The 21541-nt window shown below is 43.5% G+C and overlaps 2 protein-coding genes across 2 annotated transcripts; both read right to left on the reverse strand.

Annotated features, from left to right (window-relative positions):
- LOC111955157 (ubiquitin thioesterase OTUB1) lies at nucleotides 1-4237 on the reverse strand. Its single transcript, XM_023975267.1, has 7 exons — nucleotides 4129-4237; nucleotides 3436-3503; nucleotides 2953-3051; nucleotides 1503-1621; nucleotides 1276-1360; nucleotides 934-1128; nucleotides 1-568 (listed from the first exon to the last, which is right to left on the reverse strand). Exons 1-7 carry the CDS (start codon nucleotides 4172-4174, stop codon nucleotides 371-373), a joined length of 810 nt encoding a protein of 269 aa, XP_023831035.1. The 5' UTR covers nucleotides 4175-4237; the 3' UTR covers nucleotides 1-370.
- A 3824-nt stretch (nucleotides 4238-8061) lies between these two features.
- LOC111955163 (glycogen phosphorylase, muscle form) lies at nucleotides 8062-20850 on the reverse strand. Its single transcript, XM_023975278.3, has 20 exons — nucleotides 20472-20850; nucleotides 18250-18351; nucleotides 17804-17882; nucleotides 17558-17661; nucleotides 17227-17358; nucleotides 17027-17138; nucleotides 16654-16736; nucleotides 16238-16381; nucleotides 15825-15917; nucleotides 15527-15673; nucleotides 12077-12240; nucleotides 11822-11936; nucleotides 11597-11698; nucleotides 11336-11483; nucleotides 11194-11252; nucleotides 10245-10386; nucleotides 9872-10079; nucleotides 9439-9573; nucleotides 9264-9330; nucleotides 8062-8588 (listed from the first exon to the last, which is right to left on the reverse strand). Exons 1-20 carry the CDS (start codon nucleotides 20712-20714, stop codon nucleotides 8436-8438), a joined length of 2532 nt encoding a protein of 843 aa, XP_023831046.1. The 5' UTR covers nucleotides 20715-20850; the 3' UTR covers nucleotides 8062-8435.
- Between the last annotated feature and the right edge of the window lie 691 nt (nucleotides 20851-21541).

A 21541-nucleotide genomic window follows, 5' to 3' on the forward strand; every position in this document is an offset into this window, starting at 1 on the left:
TAAGATGTAATCCCTTTAATAAAACGCAGTGGACCAAAGGAAAATAATCCAACAAAAAAATCTAGTTGATAACATTTACAACCACAAAAAAAAAAAAAAACTGTACAACTCTACACTCCTGGAGTCACTGCTATTTTTTTTGAAAATCTGTTTATTTTTTATTAATTCACTTTTCTGTGATGAGGGGAAACTCTGGAGTGAAGGGGAGGGAGAAGAGGGCTGTATAATGTGATTGTTTTTTTCCCCCTCAGATACAATAGTGTAACCTTTGTACACAGGTATGCATCAACGTGGCAGTTGAAGTATTTCTCCACTGCCACTACAGCAGTGGAAAAGGGGGTGGGGGAGAATCTCTCTAAACAGCAGATTGTTATTTGTATAAGATGTCATAGTGGCCGGGTCTATAGAGGAGGAAGACACGAGGCTCGCTGCCTTCAGGGAAGACGTGGTGGTTGACGGAGCCTCCCTCACCCCGGTCCATGTACTCCACTAGGATSGACACGTTCAGGGCCTGGGCCAAGGCAATGATGTGGATATGGTCACTTTCTTTAGACATGGGCTCCACCTCCTGGACAAGAGAAACACAGAGGACAATTGAAGTGTTTTGACTTGTTGTCGCTGTTACGCAAGACAGAAAAAGTCATGAAGACATTGGAATGTGCATGCTTCGTACCCAAGAGGACCATGTGGTAACACTCATTCTGACTCATTGCACACCAGACAAAATTCAAGCCATATGTAAACAAATCCTTAATCTAGCTTCTCGCCTTTAACCAGCGTTGTGTTTATTAAAACACACTGTATCAACAAATGTAAAAAATTGCACAAGAATAACAAGTGTTTCTTATTGGGCGAATAGAGATAGTTTCACCCTTTTTCTGAATTTTTATCATCCGCTTCATACCTACTGAGCACGACCCAATAGGAACCCACCTGCTGGCAGAACTCCTTGACGGAGCGTCCACCCTCGATGAAGTGCTGGAAGAAGCCGTGCTCCCTCTGCAGGTAGCCTGAGGTGAGCAGCCGCAAGTACACCACGATGTAGTCCGACACGCTCTGGTCTCTGAAGGAGCCCAGCAGCTCACGGAGGCCCGGCTGCTTCTCACACAYCTCCAACAGGTCCATYAACTAGGGGAAGAATTAACAATAATATGGTCAGTTAGGTGATGATTTTCTGTGACGTCACTAACAGCTMTTAACATGTTCAGTATATGTGTAATGTGTGTGTGCTGTCACTGTTGTTCAAGTSTGTGTAATAATAGAACAGCAACTCACAGTATTGTGGAAGTCTTCGATGGTGAACTCTGTAAAACCCTGGTTGACCAGGTCCAGTTTGCTCTTTGCTGCCACTGCTTTGAACCTACAGCGACATACATTGCATCATCGGTATTCAGTAGCAATTAATGCAGCAACACTAACCAGATGACATCCATCTATCGTATTACAGAGTCGGCTTTACTGAACATCGAGGATCTAGATGCACTATGGAAGTGCTACGTTACCTCTGCAGCTCTTTGCTGTCTTCTAGCAGTGATTCGAGATGTGAAAAGCCAAAAGCTCTGTAGAAACAGTTRCCATCTGGCCGCGTCTTGCGGATATACGAGTATTTTTTGTGTAAATCCTAAGGGAAAAAACAGGGACAGAGTATACACAGTAAATAGAATCGTAATGTGACTATTTCAAATCTTCAATAGATGTGGTCATAAGGAACTCTTTAGCGTTAAACCAGTAATAAATAATAATAATAAGCCATTTAGCAGACACTCTAGTCATGCATTTTACATATGGGTGGTCCRGGGAATCAAACCCACTATCCTGGCGTTGAAAGCACCTTGCTCTACGAACTGAGCTACAGAGAACCAATGTTCCCTGCCACGCAGAGCACAAAATACATTTCATCCCATGGAGAGAAGCACGAGAGTGAACTTCACGCAACTTTCTAGAGTTTTCCCCGTTAGTTAACACTATCAACGTTACCCAATTGTGATTGAWTCAACGCAATATTAGCCACTTTCAATGCAACATTCCGAAAGAAAGCGAACTATGCAAGATATTTTGTTGTATGCAGAACACATCCAAGTAAGATTCTACTGCGCACGACTCACATACAGAGAACAGCGCGGCATAACCAATCAAAGCTGCAGTAGGCCTATATGCAAATAGACCATTGCCATATATGGATCTGTGCCATTTACTTTGAACTGGAGTGTTTACAGCATGAGCGGTCATGAGTAGATGCGCTTGTTTAGAGATCAAAGCAAAAGCTGTGCACATTTTGATCATATCCTTTAATAATAATGGAACACTAGTCACTTTTATAATGTTTACATATTTTGCATTACTCATCTCATATGTATATAATGTATTCTATTCTACTGTATCTTAGTRTATGCCACTCTGACATTGCTCATCCAAATATTTATATTTTCTAAATTCCATTCCTTTACTTAGATTTGTATGTATTGTGAAWTTGTTAGATATTACTTGTTAGATATTACGGCACTGTCGGAGCTAGAAACACAAGCATTTCGCTAAACCAGCAATAACATCTGCTAAACACGTGTATGTGACCAATAACATTTGATTTGACTAGGCATTGAACACCACACATTGGCTGCTACTGTAGGCTGAATGATGGAACAGCTATTTCCATGTTAAAATGTTATGAGATGCATTTTCTCCATAGTTTTTTTTGATAGGCCTACATTATGATCAAACAGCCAAGTTGGCGTACTTGGCCATTGTTAAAAKAGTAACTTAAAGCAGCTACAGCCTCAGTGTTCACAGTAAACGCGCGCTGGAAGTTGCACAGAATTTTCAATGTTCACGTTTGCGCTCAGCAGACTGGAAATTTGCTCAGTGCCCAAAAATTCGAGGGAACATTGAAGAGGACCTGTATAAAGTCATGCAGATTCACATCCTTTAATACAAGAATCTTGTGGTTTTACTTACCTTGATCTTGAGCTGATAAATGGTGTCTTCCACGGCATACTCCCTCTGCAACACTGACAGTTCCTGTCTGTCTGACACTAAAGGAATGCTAGTTGCGATCTAGACAGTCAGACAGACAGGCAGACAATTAAGGCACAGACGTTTTGTACTCACAGATTTATAGAAACCAATATGAAAACAACAGGGTCTACATTTAGACAGGCAGCCCAAATCGAATATTTTRCCCCCACTAATTGGTATTTTGACCAATCAAATCAGCTCTGAAAAAGAGTTGATGGGAAAGATCTAATGTGATTGGTCAAATGCCCAWTTAGTGGGAGAAAYAAATATCAGAATTGGGATGCCTGTCTAAACAGCCTGGGTGATCCAAAACATGTGATGCAAAGCCATGCAGTTCAACCTTTTCCACATCAGACTTATGTCAGTCTAATTAAAAAACAGCCTGCACATGATCAATGTTTATTCAAGTATAAAATCTCTCACCTCCTGCTGGATTCGATCCTGCTGAGCCATAATCGCCTCATCATAAGCGAGGCAGTTTACTCCTCCCGCTAGAGAAGAAAAAACAACACCATAGAAGTTTGTAAACATTTTAAAAAGGCCAGTTCTGGTTATGTAATTTATACCACAACAACATGAMATTGATGACAGTTGTCATGTAGTTTAAGCAAATTCTGTAATCACATATCAGTCTATTGATAAATATAAGTATTGAAGCTGGTTCACGTGGGGTGCAAGTGCAACGATGTGGTCGGCGTCTGACCATATTTTTGGAACAACTAGAATTGATTAACTAACAAAGCTTGCGAACGTTAGTGCTAGCCAGCTAACTAWCCAATTTCAGTTATGGCGTCAAWAAACATTAGACAACCAATTGAAAGTCGGCAAAAATATACTGTGAGTGAGAGCCTACATTATGTCGCATAAAAAAAACTTAATGGGATTTACTCCATCCTCCCTAAAAATATAGCTAYGTCAAAAATGCGTTTCTTTGTGTGTGTGACTTGAATGCTATGGCCTCCCCCATTCCCTTCTCATATTCATGCAAGCAGCTTGTCCCTCAACTGCCATCACTAGATTACCTAACAGCCACATTACACCTCCATAAAAAAAGAATGCATTAATAGCCAAGCCGGTTAGATTAGTTATCTTRCGTTTTGATGTTGTTTCACTCACCCTCCATCTCTCCCTGTGTTGTTTCCTGCTGCTGTTCCTCCGCCATTTTAGCTGTAGAATTCTATTTCCGTCGTCTCTCTGACCTCATTCTAAACTTCCGGGTTACACTAGTAGTCCAGGGGTGCAATCTATATCTATATGTAAATCCTGTAATCATTATTCCAAACAGACGGAAAACTACAGTTTCTATTGGACAAATTCAGGTAGGTCCCACCCCGTTTCGTTCTGTTTGGTTCGCGGCGAATACACCCCCTGTGCCAGCAACTAGTTATTTTCTCTGACAAAAGCACGTAAATACAGATATAACACATATTTAGAACAGGTCATTAGTTTCCTGGCTCAAATAACTATCTATTATATACGTGCAACTAATGTGTGCAGATTTAAAACTTTTCACATTTTATATAATATTTTTAATATGAGTTTTTTTGTCATTTATCAGACCATCAACTTACAGGACAAATTAGAGTTAAGTGTCTTGCTCAAGGGAACGTCGACAGATTTTTCACTTAGTCGGCTCAGGGATTCGGACCAGCGACTTTTCGGTTACTGGCCCAACGTCCTTAACCACAAGGCTACCCTAGTTTTTTTGTAGGTCCTCATTCTCAAACACTTGGGTCAGCTCATGTGCAAATGGGTTATACAGTGCATTCGGAAAGTATTCAGACCCCTTGTCTTTTTCCACATTTTGTTACGTTACAGTCTTATTGTAAAATGGATTCGGCCTCCATCATTCTTAAATGGAAGAAGTTTGGAACCACCAAGACTCTTCCTAGTGCTGGCCGCCCAGTCAAACTGAGCAATTGGGAGAGAAGGGCATTGGTCAGGGAGGTGACCAAGAACTKGATGGTCACTCTGACAGAGTTCCAGAATACCTCTGTGGAYATGGGAGAACCTTCCAGAAGGACAACCATCTCTGCAGCACTCCACCAATCAGGCCTTTATGGTAGTGGCCAGACGAAAGCCACTCCTCAGTAAAAAGCACATGACAGCCCACTTGGAGTTTGCCAAAAGGCACCTAAAGGACTCTCAGACCATGAGAAACAAGATTCTCTAGTCTGATGAAAGCAAGATTGAACCATTTGGCCTTAATGCCAAGGGTCACATCTGGAGAAAACCTGGCACCATCCTTAGTGAAACATGGTGGTGGCAGCATCATGCTGTGGGGATGTTTTTTTAGAGGCAGGGACTAGGAGACTAGTCAGGATTGAGGGAAGGTTGAACAGAGCAAAGTACAGAGAGATCCTTGATGAAAAGCTGCTCCAGAGCGCTCAGGACCTCAGACTGGAGCGAAGGTTCACCTTCCAACAGGACAACGACCCTAAGCACACAGCTAAGACAATGCAGGAGTGGCTTCGGGACAATCCTCTGACGCTCCCCATCCAACCTGACAGAGCTTGAGGAGCTGCAGAGAAGAATGAGAGAAACTCTCCAAATACTGGTGTGCAATATTTGTAGCGCCATACCCAAGAAGACTCAAGGCTGTAATCGCTGCCAAATGTGCTTCAAAAAGTACRGAGTAAAGGGTCTGAATACCTTCGTAAATTAGATTTATTTTATTTTTTTACACYTTTGCAAACACCTGTGTTTGCTTTGTCATTATGGGTTATATAGTGTAGATTGATGAGGGGGCGAAAAACAATTTAATGTTTTGGAATAATGCTGTAACATAAAAAAAAWMTGGAGAAAGTCAAGGTGTCTGAATACTTTCCAAATTCACTGTATATACACACACGGCGATGACAGCGGCATGATTTTGAAGCCACCAAACATCCATTTTGGCACTCCACACCATTGTTAAAATATTTTGTAAGCTATGAATCGCTACATTTAATATATACAAATAATTTATTCAAGTATAACTACAGAAAATTCTSTTGTCCCCACGTTGTCCTTGAAATTTTAAATGTAATTGAAATACTGTGGAATTAAATGCATGCCTATGGAGGACTGCATCGGCGTGCAATTATGGCCGATTGTTGGCTTCAGCAAGCCAGGACTTCAGTACATAGTTGGTTATATACGATTTTCACACACCTCGGTTTGATATAGATAAATGGTCAAATCGTTTCACCGCGTATAATATACACTAAACTAAAAATGTTGAAACAATGATCAGACACTAGAATTGGATTACGTGTTTTTATTGAGATAAAATGTCAAAAAGGGTAATTTCGTGACTTCAGTTCAAGCATCATAGGCCAGAAAAAGGAATGCAGCAGTTGACTTTTGATCCAAGAACCGTGGTAGAGAAACAGTTCAGCGCTTCTGGTAGTCCTGAACATTGGCGAGGATCCAACCAGATGGTCCAAGTATGGCCACCGCAAAAATACTCATGACGAAAGCAGTTTCCTGTGAACAGAGGCAAGGCTGTCATACTCATACACGTCACCCAAGAACACAGGTTGGCAAGTCATATTATTGCCAATAATAAGGCATGCAAGAAATGCATTATTTTAAAACTGTCAACATAATTTGGATAAGCATATTTTGAAATTTCGGTGCATAATTTAAATCAGCTAGCCAACTACTATCTGAACTAGATGGCTAGCTTCAACGATMGCCTACTCACAGAACATGAAAATAACAAAACTGTTTATAAATATATATGGCCTACTCACTGCAGCGCCGATGTTGTCTTTGGGMGGTTTACTGGATAAGTTTGCTCGTTGGTTGATTGCACGTGTCCTCGAAGCCACAGTTGACCGTACTTTCAGCATTCCGCGCAGAAGGCCAGACATGATTCAACCGCATCAACAGGATCCGTTTATAAGGCTAGCTTGTTTGTYAGTTTGTTGCGTGTTATTTGCGTTGGCATTGTTTGAGACTTTATAGTCCTGACCTGCGGAAGCTACGTCATACGATCTTTAAAACTTTTCGCGTGGAAATTTGCTCCGTTTTGATTGGTAGACAGAAAACCATCTAGACATACAAGCGATGAGTGAATGTAGCCATTTTGGAAAGTAACAAAATATCACACAAGTGTTGTAACTTTGTCTCCTTTATTGACTGTTGTTTCACATTGACAAGAGAATGCAGAGTTTGAAGCTTTAAGTGCTTTTCAGAGTCTCTCTAATGGAAGAAAACTACTGGACATTGTGCAATCTTTATCAACCCTACACACTCAATTACTAGTGATTCAGTAGCGTTAACATTAAGTCCAAGACTTCCAAACAGTGAGAAATACTATTGTACCAGATATGCTTATTTATCTGAACATCKAAAAAGACTTGCAGCTTAACAGTGAGAAGTCAATGTGGGGTCACTTTAGGCTGAACAACTACACACACAGCTTAGTTAAGGCAGCATTATAGTCACTCAGAGAGGTATTAGGCAGAGAAGGTGGAGGAGAGAAGGCTTAGTTTGTTGCACTATATGAAGGATCATTTTCCAACACTGGAACAACGTTTTGAGGATATACTGATGGGATCATTCTAAACAAAACYCAGCCTATAGCAGAAAGTATTTTAGCAATAAGGATTGTGTGTGGGCTACCCAAAACACAAGCATTAATAACACGCAAAAATMACTACATTCGACATACAGACAGACATACATTGAGCAAACAGTTTTATAACARCAAGGATCACGCATGTTAACCTAGTCCCTTCAACTTGAGTGGTTATTCGGTGCAGATATGAATAAAGAGGTGGTCCTTGGCAGGCCGAATCAGTAGTGTAGAATCACAGTGTCTATGTGAGAAGAACGTGCTTATTTTGAATACTTTATTTTGATAAGTCTCTATGTCCCATCATGTCTCATTCTTGGAAGACATGGTTTTGGTACCATTAGACAGTGGTGAGGTGTCCAGCTACTTGTTGACCCCACTGACTGTTAAAGGGTGTATTCTCTGACCATGTTAGCTTAAATGATGGTGAACAGTGTTATTGATGATATTAATGTTGCACAAGCCAGTTGACTATGCATTGCTGGTGCATGTGAGAAGGTGAATGCTGATTTTGAATTAGCCCATTGAGAAGGTGAATGCTGATTTGAATTAGCCCATTGAGAAGGTGAATGCTGATTTTGAATTAGCCCATTGAGAAAATTAATGCTGAATGTCGAGGTTGAAAGTGGTATCAGGTTATTGGCCATCACGTAGCCGGACAGGGATTGCTACATGTATAGTCAATCATCAACTAATACTGACCACAATGAAATGACACAATGAAAATGTACTAGTTACAGGGAGCTTTCAGGTTTCTAAACCATTTCTCATGTTAAAATGGTTTTCTTGTGGAATAGCCAGAGGCAAAACCAGAAGCTGGGGCTGTGGAAAAACCAGCGGTTGGTTTTAGGGCTGGGGTTTATTGGCGAGGATCGTCTGGGGCAGGGATCCTTTCCAGGCTGGGCTCCATGCCCCAGATCTCCCGGGCGTACTGGGAGATAGTGCGGTCGCTAGAGAATTTACCACAACCAGCGATGTTGTGGATCACCATCTTGGTCCATTCTTTAGGGTTCTGTTGGGATGGATGYGAAGAGAGGGGAAATTAAAACCATTGCAGAAGGAAGGAATACTGTTATGTTATGTATCTGTAAAAATTCTTATAACTGACAGGGGAATAGTCAAGTCACAATTTATTTATAGAGCATTTAACAAGTCTCGATACACTTCACAAAAAAGAAAGAAAACAGGGCCTCCCGAGCGGTGCAGCGGTCTAAGGCACTGCATCGCAATGCTAGAGGCGTCACTACAGACCCAAGTTCAATCCCGGGCTGTATCACAGCTGGCCGTGATCGGGAGTCCCAAAGGGCGGCGCACAACTGGCKCAGCGTTGTCCGGGTTAAGGGAGGGTTTGGCCGGTGAGGCTTTACTTGGCTCATCYCGCTCTAGCGACTCCTTGTGGCGGGCCGGGCACCTGCAGGCTGACCTCGGTCGTCAGTTGAACAGCGTTTCCTCCAACACATTGGTGCGGCTGGCTTCCGGGTTAAGCGGGCGGGTGTTAAGAAGCACAGTTTGGCGGGTCGTGTTTCTGAGGACGCATAACTCGACTTTCGTCTCTCCTGAGACAGTTGGGGAATTGCAGCGATGAGACAAGATCGAAATTGGGGGGTAAAATACAAACAAAAAAAGAAGGAAAAAAAGAAAGAAAACAATTGATATTAAAAAGATTTTCAGTCTATGAAACACTCACCTTGTAGAGAGCACTGACTTTCTCTTGGCATTTGATGTAAGCTTCGTAGTCAGCGAACACCTTGAATCTGTAACACAAACATCACGCTCGGTTAGACATTGTGCGGCTGTGTGTAAAACGGTAGAGTACAGTGTGTCCGTATTTGGGTGTTGTGACTCAGCGTTTTCCACCCCACCTGTCATGGTGAAGCAGCATGTTGACAATGTCCTTGAAGAGGTCGTGCTGGTCGGGGCTAAAGAATCCACCAGCGATCTGGTCCATGGCCTGCTTCAGCTCAGGAATGCGGTTGTAGTAGTCCATGGCATCATATCTGAGAAGATGGATACATTTATAAAGAAGAGGATACACTTATAAAGAAGATTTTTTTTAAATCCATTATGGGATGCATGCCAGTTATCATCCTTCCTTCCAAGTCATTCAAAAAGCTGTCTCTTTCGGTTCTATSCTTTACCATGCAAATCATCTAGGCTTCTTCACCAAAGTTTACCCAGTAAGCATCCTTCCATGTCTTCCGAAATGTTCTCTCCTTAGCTATCATCCAATGCCTTCTTCTCCACCATCTCAGATCAGAACCCTTCGTCCATCCATTCACCTCCCCACTGTCTTACCCACTCTTGTCCATGGCGTCCACGTCGTCCACCCTCATGCCGAAGATGAAGAGGTTCTCTTCTCCGGCCTCCTCGGCCATCTCTACGTTGGCTCCGTCCATGGTGCCGATGGTGAGCGCTCCGTTCAGCATGAACTTCATGTTGCCAGTGCCAGATGCCTCAGTGCCAGCTGTGGAGATCTGCTCAGACAGGTCGGACGCAGGGATGACTGGCGAGAGAGAGACAGAGAGAGAGAGAAGGAGAGAAACCCGAAACAGAGAGATGAGACAAGGCAGAGAGAAAATGTATGTGGAAGAAGTGGGAAGCCCCTTAACTACACTCCAATGGGAACATAAACAAAACCAAGAAAGCAGCAAGTATGTGAATTATTTACTTTTCTCGGCCAGAGTGACCTTGTAGTTCTCCAGGAAGATGACTTTGAGGCGGTCTCCCACCACAGTGTCGTGGTTGACAATCTCTCCGATGGCAGTGATCAGCCTAATGATCAGCTTTGCTGTGTGATACCCAGGGGCAGCCTGGGAAAAAATTTAGAATATGAAATCACATGGATGCCAAAATCTTATACAGAAGGCACAGATCTGTTTGTGCTGTCTTGCCAACTTTGGTCGTTGTCTCCATAGCAGTTGGTAAAACAGCTCAAACTGATGTGGGACAGGCTAATGTCGTGGAAATATTCYCTCAATCATATTTCTCTATTTGTGAATTCAAATCGACTTTATTACAAAGTAACAAGCCGAGCTGGCCCATGGGCCAACTAACTTTCCAGCCTCGGCACATACCTTTTATACAGTTTTCATCCTTACGTCACGCACATAGTAACTCCTCTTTATGTTAATYATTCGACTTCCCTCCCCTTTGGCATTTAGCCACCAATATCTTTTTGCCTTGCACTCATTTTAGCTTGGTTTCCATTTTCTTATTGGCACAGACATTAGGGCATAGATTCCATTGGTGGCGTAACCATAGCAATGATACAAAAACAAACATTAGGGCATAGATTCCATRGGTGGCGTAACCATAACAATGATACAAAAATAAACAGACACACACACTCCTGATGCAGGTGCATGTCTAATGGTGCTTGAGTAATACAAACCTATGCTCATAATGCACGTCTAATGAACCTCACGGGACTAGGTAATGGCTTCCCTTAGCCTAATGACCTAGACACATATATAGAGTGCATTGATTCTGCTTACTACTAAGATGTATAATGTGCACACATGTACTGGAAAATTCCCAATACTAACAAAATATATCCAATTAGTTTTGCAGTACAACCTGTATCCTAATGACTTGATCAAACGTCTATTGTGGCTCACCTTTCCTCCAATCATGATAGTCCTGGGGGTCCAATTCTTGTTGGGCTCCTTCTTGATGCCTGATTGAAAAAGACGACAGGTTAACTTGGTTGACAGAATAATGTCTCTCAGTAAAGCTGTAAAAGAACAGAGGACCACTCACGGTTGTAGAGAGTGATGATGTGCAGGCAGTTGAGCAGTTGCCTCTTGTACTCGTGGATCCTCTTGACTTGAACGTCGAACATGGAGTTGGGGTTGATCTTCACCTTGTAGTGCTCCTCCAGATAGGCAGAAAACTTCAGCTTGTTCTCCTACAGATAGACACAGTAAAGTGTTAGGAGGTATCGTACGGACCTGGGCTCAGACTGAGACGGTGAATCGAATTACAATGACAACATATTTCAAGAGATTGTTATGTTCTGACCTGTTTGACCTTGGCGATGTCATGAATCAAAGAGTCGTCATCCACAAACGTCAGCAACTTCTTCAGTTGGTCCAGATCGCGGATGTAATCCTCACCGATCCTCTGAACATTCACACATACAGAAATAAKCATTTTTAGAATCATCATTTCTCAGACACTACTGCGACACTAGCACCAACTGTCACTCCACTTTGGTTATGATTTTAGCTACACTCCACCACACACCTCTGCAATGACTTCAGCCAGCCCAGGGTTGCACATGACCAGCCAGCGTCGGGGCGTGATCCCGTTGGTCTTGTTCTGGAACTTGTGGGGGTCCACCTCGTAGAAGTCCTTGAACCTAGTGGGCTCAATGAATGATTGATAGATCAAATACCATTTAACATATGGGGCCAGTGGGAAAACAGGTTACCATGTTGGCTAGGGATAGCGTCATAAGTAGCTAGAAATAAAACAAACTAAAACAACGTTTCTTCGTACAGAGTTGCTTTGAGGATGTCCGAGTGGATGCGGGCCACTCCGTTGACGGCGTGGGAYCCCACGATYCACAGGTGGGCCATGTTGATCTTCTTCTGGTCGCCCTCCTCCACTAGGGACATGCGGCGCAGACGATCCTGGTCCCCYGGGTAGAGCTTAGCGATGCGCTGAGGGAAGGAGGAGAAAGAGGATTGGAAACAATTACCTTCACACCCATTTGTTTGCATCACATTGAAGAAGCAAATATTGAGGGATAWGTTGTTGCTTTTTACAGTAGCTAACTCCTAATCCTCTCAGGCACGTGAATATATGTTTACAGTATATTCTCTCATATACAGTGCATTCGGGAAAGTATTCAGACCCCTTCACTTTTTCAACATMTTGTTACGTTACAGCCTTATTCTAAAATCGATTAAATTGTTTTTTCTCCCCAAATSAATCTACACACAAAACCCCATAATGACAAAGCTAAAYCCGTTTTTCAATAAAGTTTTGCAAAAGCTCAGGTGCATCCTGTTTCCAGTGATCATCCTTGAGATGTCTCTATAAATTGATTGGAGTCTACCTGTGGTAAATTCAATTGATTGGACATGATTTGGYAAGGCACACACCTGTCTATATAAGGTCCCACAGTTGACAGTGCATGTCAGAGCAAAAKCCAAGCCATGAGGTTGAAGGAATTGTCRGTAGAGCTCCGAGACAGGATTGTGTCGAGGCAGAGATCTGGGGAAGAGTACCAAAACATTTCTGCAGCATTGAAGGTCCCCAAGAAAACAGTTGCCTCCATCATTCTTAAATGGAAGAAGTTTGAAACCACCAAGACTTCCTAGAGCTGGCCGCCCGGCCAAACTGAGCAATTGGGAGAGAAGGGCKTTGGTCAGGGAGGTGACCAAGAACCCGATGGTCACTCTGACAGAGTTCCAGAATACCTCTGTGGAGATGGGAGAACCTCCCAGAAGGACAACCATCTCTGCAGCACTCCACCAATCAGGCATTTATGGTAGAGGSGCCAGATGAAAGCCACTCCTCAATAAAAGGCACATGACAACCCGCTTGGAGTTTGCCAAAAGGCACCTAAAGGACWCTCAGACCACGAGAAACAAGTCTCTGGTCTGATGAAAGCAAGATTGAACTCGTTGGCCTGAATGCCAAGRGTCACGTCTGGAGGAAACCTTGCACCATCCCTATGGTGAAGCATGGTGGTGGCAGCACCATGCTGAGGGGATGTTTTTCAGTGGCAGGGACTGGGAGACTAGTCAGGATTGAGGGAAAGATGAACTGAGAAAAAGTACAGAGAGCTCCTTGATGAAAACCTGCTCCAGWGCACTCAGGACCTAATACTGGGGCGAAGGTTCACCTTCCAACAGGACAACGATCCTCAGCACARAGCCAAGACAACGCAAGAGTGGCTTCGGGACATGTCTCTGAATGTCTTTGAGTGGCCCAGCCAGAGCCCGGACTTGAACGCGATTGAACATCTCTGGAGAGACCTGAAAATAGCTGTGCAGCAACGCTCCCCATCCAACCTGACAGAGCTTGAGAGGATCTGCAGAGAAGAATGGGAGGAAACTCCCCAAAAAGAAATGGGAGAAACTCCCCAAATACAGGTGTGCCAAGCTTGCAYCTTCATACCCAAGAAGAGTCGAGGCTGTAATCGCTGCCAAAGGTGCTTCAACAAAGTACTGAGTAAAGGGTCTGAACACTTATGCAAATGTGACATTTCCATTTTTATTTTTAATACATTTGCCAACACTTCTAAAAACCTGTTTTTGCTTTGTCATTATGGGTTATTGTGTGTAGATTTGATGAGGGGGGGGAAAACGATTTAATCCATTTTAGAATAAGGATGTAACATAACAAAATGTGGAAAAAGTGAAGGGGTCTGAATACTTTCTGAATGCCCTGTATACGTACACTCGTACAGCTGTAATACTGTGTGTTTTTACAGGAGTGCCTGTATACGTACACTCGTACGGCTGTAATACTGTATGTTACAGGAGTGCCCTGTATACGTACACTCGTACGGCTGTAATACCTGTATGTTACAGGAGTGCCCTGTATACGTACACTCGTACGGCTGTAATACTGTATGTTACAGGAGTGCCCTGTATACGTACACTCGTACACGGCTGTAATATCTGTGTGTTACAGGAGTGCCCTGTATACGTACACTCGTACGGCTGTAATATCTGTATGTTACAGGAGTGCCCTGTATACGTACACTCGTACGGCTGTAATACTGTATGTTACAGGAGTGCCCTGTATACGTACACTCGTACGGCTGTAATACTGTATGTTTACAGGAGTGCCCTGTATACGTACACTCGTACGGCTGTAATACTGTGTGTTACAGGAGTGCCCTGTATACGTACACTCGTACGGCTGTAATACTGTATGTTACAGGAGTGCCCTGTATACGTACACTCGTACGGCTGTAATACTGTGTGTTACAGGAGTGCCCTGTATACGTACACTCGTACGGCTGTAATACTGTGTGTTACAGGAGTGGCCCTGTATACGTACACTCGTACGGCTGTAATACTTTGTGTGTACAGGAGTGCCCTGTATACGTACACTCGTACGGCTGTAATACTGTTGTTACAGGAGTGCCCTGTATACGTACACTCGTACGGCTGTAATACTGTGTGTTACAGGAGTCCCTGTATACGTACACTCGTACGGCTGTAATACTGTGTGTTACAGGAGTGCCCTGTATACGTACACTCGTACGGCTGTAATACTGTATGTTACAGGAGTGCCCTGTATACGTACACTCGTACGGCTGTAATACTGTATGTTACAGGAGTGCCCTGTATACGTACACTCGTACGGCTGTAATACTGTATGTTACAGGAGTGCCCTGTATACGTACACTCGTACGGCTGTAATACTGGTATGTTCAGGAGTGCCCTGTATACGTACACTCGTACGGCTGTAATACTGTGTGTTACAGGAGTGCCCTGTATACGTACACTCGTACGGCTGTAATACTGGTATGTACAGGAGTGCCCTGTATACGTACACTCGTACGGCTGTAATACTGTGTGTTACAGGAGTGCCCTGTATACGTACACTCTGTACGGCTGTAATACTGTGTGTTACAGGAGTGCCCTGTATACGTACACTCGTACGGCTGTAATACTGTGTGTTACAGGAGTGCCCTGTATACGTACACTCGTACGGCTGTAATACTGTGTGTACAGGAGTGCCCTGTATACGTACACTCGTACGGCTGTAATACTGTGTTACAGGAGTGCCCTGTATACGTACACTCGTACGGCTGTAATACTGTGTGTTACAGGAGTGCCCTGTATACGTACACTCGTACGGCTGTAATACTGTATGTTACAGGAGTGCCCTGTATACGTACACTCGTACGGCTGTAATGTTACAGGAGTGCCCTGTATACGTACACTCGTACGGCTGTAATGTTACAGGAGTGTTTGGCTCTACCTCCAGGTGACGTCGGTTGATCTCGTAGATGATCTCCAGGTGTCTGGGCAGAAGGTTCTGGAGCAGGTCGGTGGGCCAGCGCTCCAGAGCCTCAGGCAGGACGGTGTGGTTGGTGTAGGCACAGGTACGTGTACAGATGTCCCAGGCCTGAGAGATGAGGGAAATACAATGATACATGTAGAAGGAAATTGTCTTGGTTAATGTTTGGTGAATCCATTTAGGAGCATTTCCCCATTTGTGGTAAGTATTCTTTACACTTGTATGTATCATTGCTTTAGCAGGGGGACCAGCACTATACCTTCTCCCATGTCTGGTGCTCRGTGTCCAACAAGATCCTCATCAGCTCAGGGATGGCCATGGCAGGGTGGGTGTCGTTCAGCTGGATGGCCACCTACAATACAGGCAGGGGAGAGGGCATCAGCCAATACAGTTGAAAGACACAGTTAGGGGAGGAAACTGTTGCATGTGAACACATAGTCTCACYTTCAAATGTATTTATCAAGCCCTTTTCACATCAGCCGATGTCACAAAGTGCTTATACAGAAACCCAGCCTAAAACCCCAAACAGCAAGCAATGCAGATGTAGAAGCACATCATACCGGAGTGTGCTCAGTGAAGAAAGGCATTTGGAGACTATATGGTACTTTGATACATATAATTCAGTTAGYACATACACTTAGCGTCCTAGACTATCTATCGTATCCATCTTACCTTGTCAGGTAGGGTGGACAGGTCAACGCGCACAACCTCAGTGGAGCCGAACTTGGAGGACTTGAAGCGACGGACGATGTCCTGCAGAGTGGCRGCCACCACAAAGTACTCCTGCTTCAGACGCAGCTCCTTGCCCTCGAAGAACTGGGGTCAAACACAGGACCACAGTCCATCACACTTGATTATTATTATGATGTTCTCAGAGAAGTGCTTTGAAGACTCAGCTTAAATGRATTCTTACAGGAACCTGTGTCTATATTGAGCAGGAGACATAATACTTTAAATGGATGAAATGTTTTGACAGCATTAGGAAAACTCATTGATTCGTTACAATGAATCGTCATTGTCGATAAGAATTTGTTCGTAGAACTCGTCTGGCTCAATAAAGGTTCAAATCAACACTGGGTTCTACTCACGTTGTCATTGGGGTACAGAACACGGGAGATGTTCTCGGCCAAGTTTCTGTCCAGCACAGCTTGAATATAGCCACCCACGTTGACTGTAGAACAAACAAAAATGCTGTGGTCACATCTAGCATTTCAAATGTCTTGCCTAGTACTGTTTTCCAGCTCCCATCAGGACAATCAACATCACGATTGTTGAATTAGATTACGGATAAACAAACTGATGGTTGAATTTGATTACGGATAAACAAACTGATGGTTGAATTTGATTACTGATAATAATATTACAAAGGTTGTAAAGATTTCCATTAATACATCATTTAATCAGTAGGTTTAAACAATAAAACAGACACAGACAGGCCCAAACAGTCCAGAAGTAACTCACAGTCTTTCAGGTTGAAATCACAGGGGGCCTTGGCAGACCACAGTCTCATGGTGTTCACAACGTTATTCCTGTAGCCAGGGACCGGGGTGTCATAAGGAAGGGCCAACACTACCTGTTAATGTAGAAGGGCCATGTAATGTTTAGTTACGTCCACAATGATTATTATTTCTATGTTGTATCGTCTTTATGTAGTCTCTCACCTGTGTGTCGACCCATTTCAAACCCTCGGGGGTGTGCTCCACTCTGCCGTAGAAGTGGACGGGTCGCATGTACTCAGGGCGGGCCTTCTCCCAGGGGTTGCCGTAGCGCAGCCAATCGTCAGCCTCCTCTACCTGTRGATTATCATGATTATACAGCATCATGAGTTTACTATGACTAGTTTGCAAATGTGAGAAATGATTCATAAAATAATTTGACCATCTGAAGCACATGACTCCAACAAGCACCGAAAATGACTATTTACACTGACTAACATGTAATCAAAGACACAGACATGTACATACATATAGTAAACTTTGCCAGTTAAACTACCTGCCAGCCATTCACAATTTTCTGGTTGAAGATGCCGAACTCATAGCGGATGCCGTAGCCGTAAGCTGCCAGTCCCAGAGACGCCATGGAATCTAGGAAGCAGGCTGAGAGCACAGGGGGAGGGGCGAGAGAGATGGGGTGAGACAGGGTTGTCCTGACCACTGAGCATCACTGTCGTTGGCAACACTATTTTTAGGGGGGAAGCAGCGAGGTAGACCAATAGAGAGTCAAGGAGGAGGAACTCACCGGCGAGCCGTCCAAGGCCACCATTTCCCAGCCCGGCATCTTCCTCAATGTCCTGCAGCTCCTCCATGTCCAGGCCCAACTGATGAAGAAGATGAAGATACATTGTTAAGATTCATAGTACTTCATTAGTCTATAATACATTATAAAATGAGGGAGGATGGAGCTACATTAATGTATTAGGAAAAGCTTTTTCTTCTGAATACATGGAAATGGGGCAGTGTTCAATCTCAGAGCAGGACAATGTACCTGAAATTCTTACATAAGAAAGTATCCTTGAATCTTGAATGAAGTGTGAGAAAAAGCACTTATTTTCAGTTGCATAAATGTTCAATGTGCCAGTTCCATACCCTCTGCAGTGTATGTCAGACGCAATGTTCTAGGTTGAGGTAACTATGATGGTCCACTGTCAGYGTTCAGGAGTGGCCTAAGGCCTATCCATCTCTCACCTGATAGGTAGCCTCGTCACATGCATTCTCCAGAGCCAGGTTCACCATTGTATTCTGCAGGGTGCGTCCCATGTAGAACTCAAGGGACAGGTAATACACACGCTAGAGAGGAACAGCAGGGGAAGGTTCATCAAGGAGAGTTAATGCAGTACAGTGTCAATATTAAACACCTTCAGCCACCCAACAGTAGTGTGCCCCCATGTGGTTGCCCTGCGAAAATGCCACGTTGTCTATGACCCTCAGGCAGCGGCTGTGGCCAGGGGGAGAGAGCAGGTGCTGCCAACAACAGGAGAGCTATTCTTGGCGACCAGTCAAGCAACAGCTCTTTGTGAGTGCATTTGGACTCACTTGAAACTCACTTGAAACTCCCTGCCAGTTGAGTCTGGGTTTATTTTCTCGGTACACGGTACACCCCAAGGTCTCATAACAACCTATATAAAGAGTGCTGAAAACAGTGCCAGCATTATGTTCCTGGCCTGAAAACCTAACGGATTAATCAACACTGTACTTACTGTATGTCAGTATAATATTTCTCTGCAGCCTGTCTCCACCCATTACAACATTATACAGAGGAAATGTACATTGTACATCATATAATCGTTCACGTTCCAATTCATGTATGGGGTATGTTACTCACACTGAAGCTATGAAATGAAATGACTCTTCTGCTTGATTATTTCTAAGGTCACTACAGTATTTTAACAGCGTTGAGCAGGGTGGCGTGATCCTAAATGTATAGTTGGGAGGGGTTGACACCTGAACCTTTGATTGACCTTTGACATTTCAAATGTTGTTCTTCGACAATCGGGGGAATGCAAATGAGGGCGTGGAAAACAGAGCGCACCACTGTCCCATTAAGTGTGACTAAGATAAAGTGACAAAGGCATCCAGTCCCTGGATATAAATATAGCAGCATTGGTGATCAGTTCCTAAATGTTCGAGCGACTAGGGAGATTGGCGCAGATGGGGTTGCATTAACACACAAAACAACAGGACAGATTTTATTACTGTGGGTTGTAAATTTGATGACTTTAGGGAGCGTGGATTGTTCTTCTGCTTATGAAGCCTACATAGCCATATTTATATGTGAAATGTACAAATACCAAAAATGTAGTTGAACCCGAGCTCGATGACTAGGTGTTATCACCTAAGGATTAGTGGACACAAATGCTAATATATTTCTTAGGAGGCATTGGGCAAATATGTTCTCAGGGACTTTGGCTTTATTAAAGTTGACCTCCGGACACTAATAAAAATGAATGTCATTCAAGGCCTGTAGCTCAGGGCCAGGAGTTACAAGCCCAATGACACTGCAGACCTTTTCATTTACATTTCTGTTATAAGTTACCATATCATACAATCAACATGATGTCTGCTCTTCTGCACACAAAAATATCATTTTGTTCCCATACCAACCATAATAATGAATGTGGCTATACTGYTATGATGCTGATTGGGTAGTACACAATGTTCTATCAGCTTTATTGGATCAGGCAGAGAGAGCCTCTTGTGCGTTCTGGTTCAATTAATTGATAAATCATTGTTTCTGTGCCACTGATATGTATGAGATAGAGAATAGGAATAATTCTAACAGCTAAAATCCATCTCCAAAAGAATTTAACACATATAATGTGTCATGACAGTATTTAGGCTACTATGTAAACATATTGGTTTGGGTTACAGCAACTTCTAGGCTATCCTATTACGCAATACATATTTAACAACCAGTTGACTGGCCCTCATTAAACAGTGCGCTGCATTAGTGTCATTCTACAAGTGTCAAGCACTAGCTTGACAATATTGACACTTCCATTTCAGCTATCAATGCATCGTCAGATGCATTCTATGTTAGAATAGAGAGKGACAAACGTTTACTGAATCGTGTTCTCATCCATAGATGCACAACATGGTTATGTAACTTGTAAGGGGCTTTAGAGCGCTCAATACAGAATTCGGCATGCTCATGTTCACCGCCTAATTACATTGAAGATTAAATAGGTAGGGTACTTAAAGACATGTTATACACATAACGTTTKTGTAACTATAGCGTCTGAAGCGCATCCCTAGTCTAGACTTCAGCATCATTGCACATACTGCGCAGTAATATTTCCCTGGGAAGCCATCCCTCCCACTTTCCGGAGTCTGACAGAGGCGTACGTGCCGAGTAGCGTGCGAGGGGATGGGATCACTATGACACTGCGACAACCATGTCGCTTGCTTACTTTGGGGTCTTTCTCATAGTAGTGCTGCTGCGTCCTGATCCATCTGCCCACCAGATGGTCGCGGACAGTGTTGGCCAAGGCGAAGTAGTAGTCCCTTTTGGTCGCCACATTTCGGTCCTTTACCAGCGTAAAGTGGAGATGGCGATTAAAATTGGTCTTAAGGTCTGAAACATTTTCCACTCCTGCAAGCCCCCGCACAGATATCTGCTTCCTCTTATCCTGGTCTGTCAGTGGCTTGGGCATCTTGGTAAATGCGTATTTTCTATTGTGCGACTGTAGATCCGAAAGGCAAATATCAACCGAGGATGATGAGAGATGGCTTCGCGTGTCACACGGTGTGTTCTTCCTCCCTCTGTCTCTTCAAAGTGTGGACACCAGAGTTGGTATGCCAGTCCTGCACTGTTATATATAAACGCACATACAAAATGTCGAGCACATAGGGCGGGTCTTACAGAACCTCCAGCCCAATTGACAGTTGATCCTCTTCGTGACAATAATGGTTAGTGCTATACGGTATTCTTAGGACGTCCGTAACCTAACCCCTACCCTTATCCTAACCTTAACCCGTATCCTAACCTTAACCCGTACCTCAACCATTTCAATTCCAATGGCCTTTGATCCCGGACGTCCCAAGGATTTCAGATAGCACAGACCATGACAATATGCAGGGATATTCACTATTAACGAGKCCKCCCCKKKKKKKKAAAAAWCTCCCTCGAACAGCTGAGAAGGGATGATGGCATTGAGGAGTGTACATGAGGGGTGTGAGCCATGCAGCCTATCAGCTGTCGGGACGACGGTGATGTATAGCCTATTATTTGGGTAGAATATTCTGTCTGCCTGGATACATGCACAAGTACAGTGAAATGCCTTTCGTACCACGTGTCTATTCCGCAGAAAACACAAATATTATATTTAATCAATACAAAATGATTGTATACATTGTACAGTGTTAGAGGGTCCTTTATCCATGATATCTTACAGGGTGGTTGGTGGTGGACAGTCTTGGTGCAGAATACATGCAACAGGTTCTCAAATAACTATGTGCATTGACTGTCCAAGCCTTATTA

The sequence above is a fragment of the Salvelinus sp. IW2-2015 genome, linkage group LG3 (assembly GCF_002910315.2).
Source record: "Salvelinus sp. IW2-2015 linkage group LG3, ASM291031v2, whole genome shotgun sequence".
Classification (NCBI taxonomy): Eukaryota; Metazoa; Chordata; class Actinopteri; order Salmoniformes; family Salmonidae; genus Salvelinus; species Salvelinus sp. IW2-2015.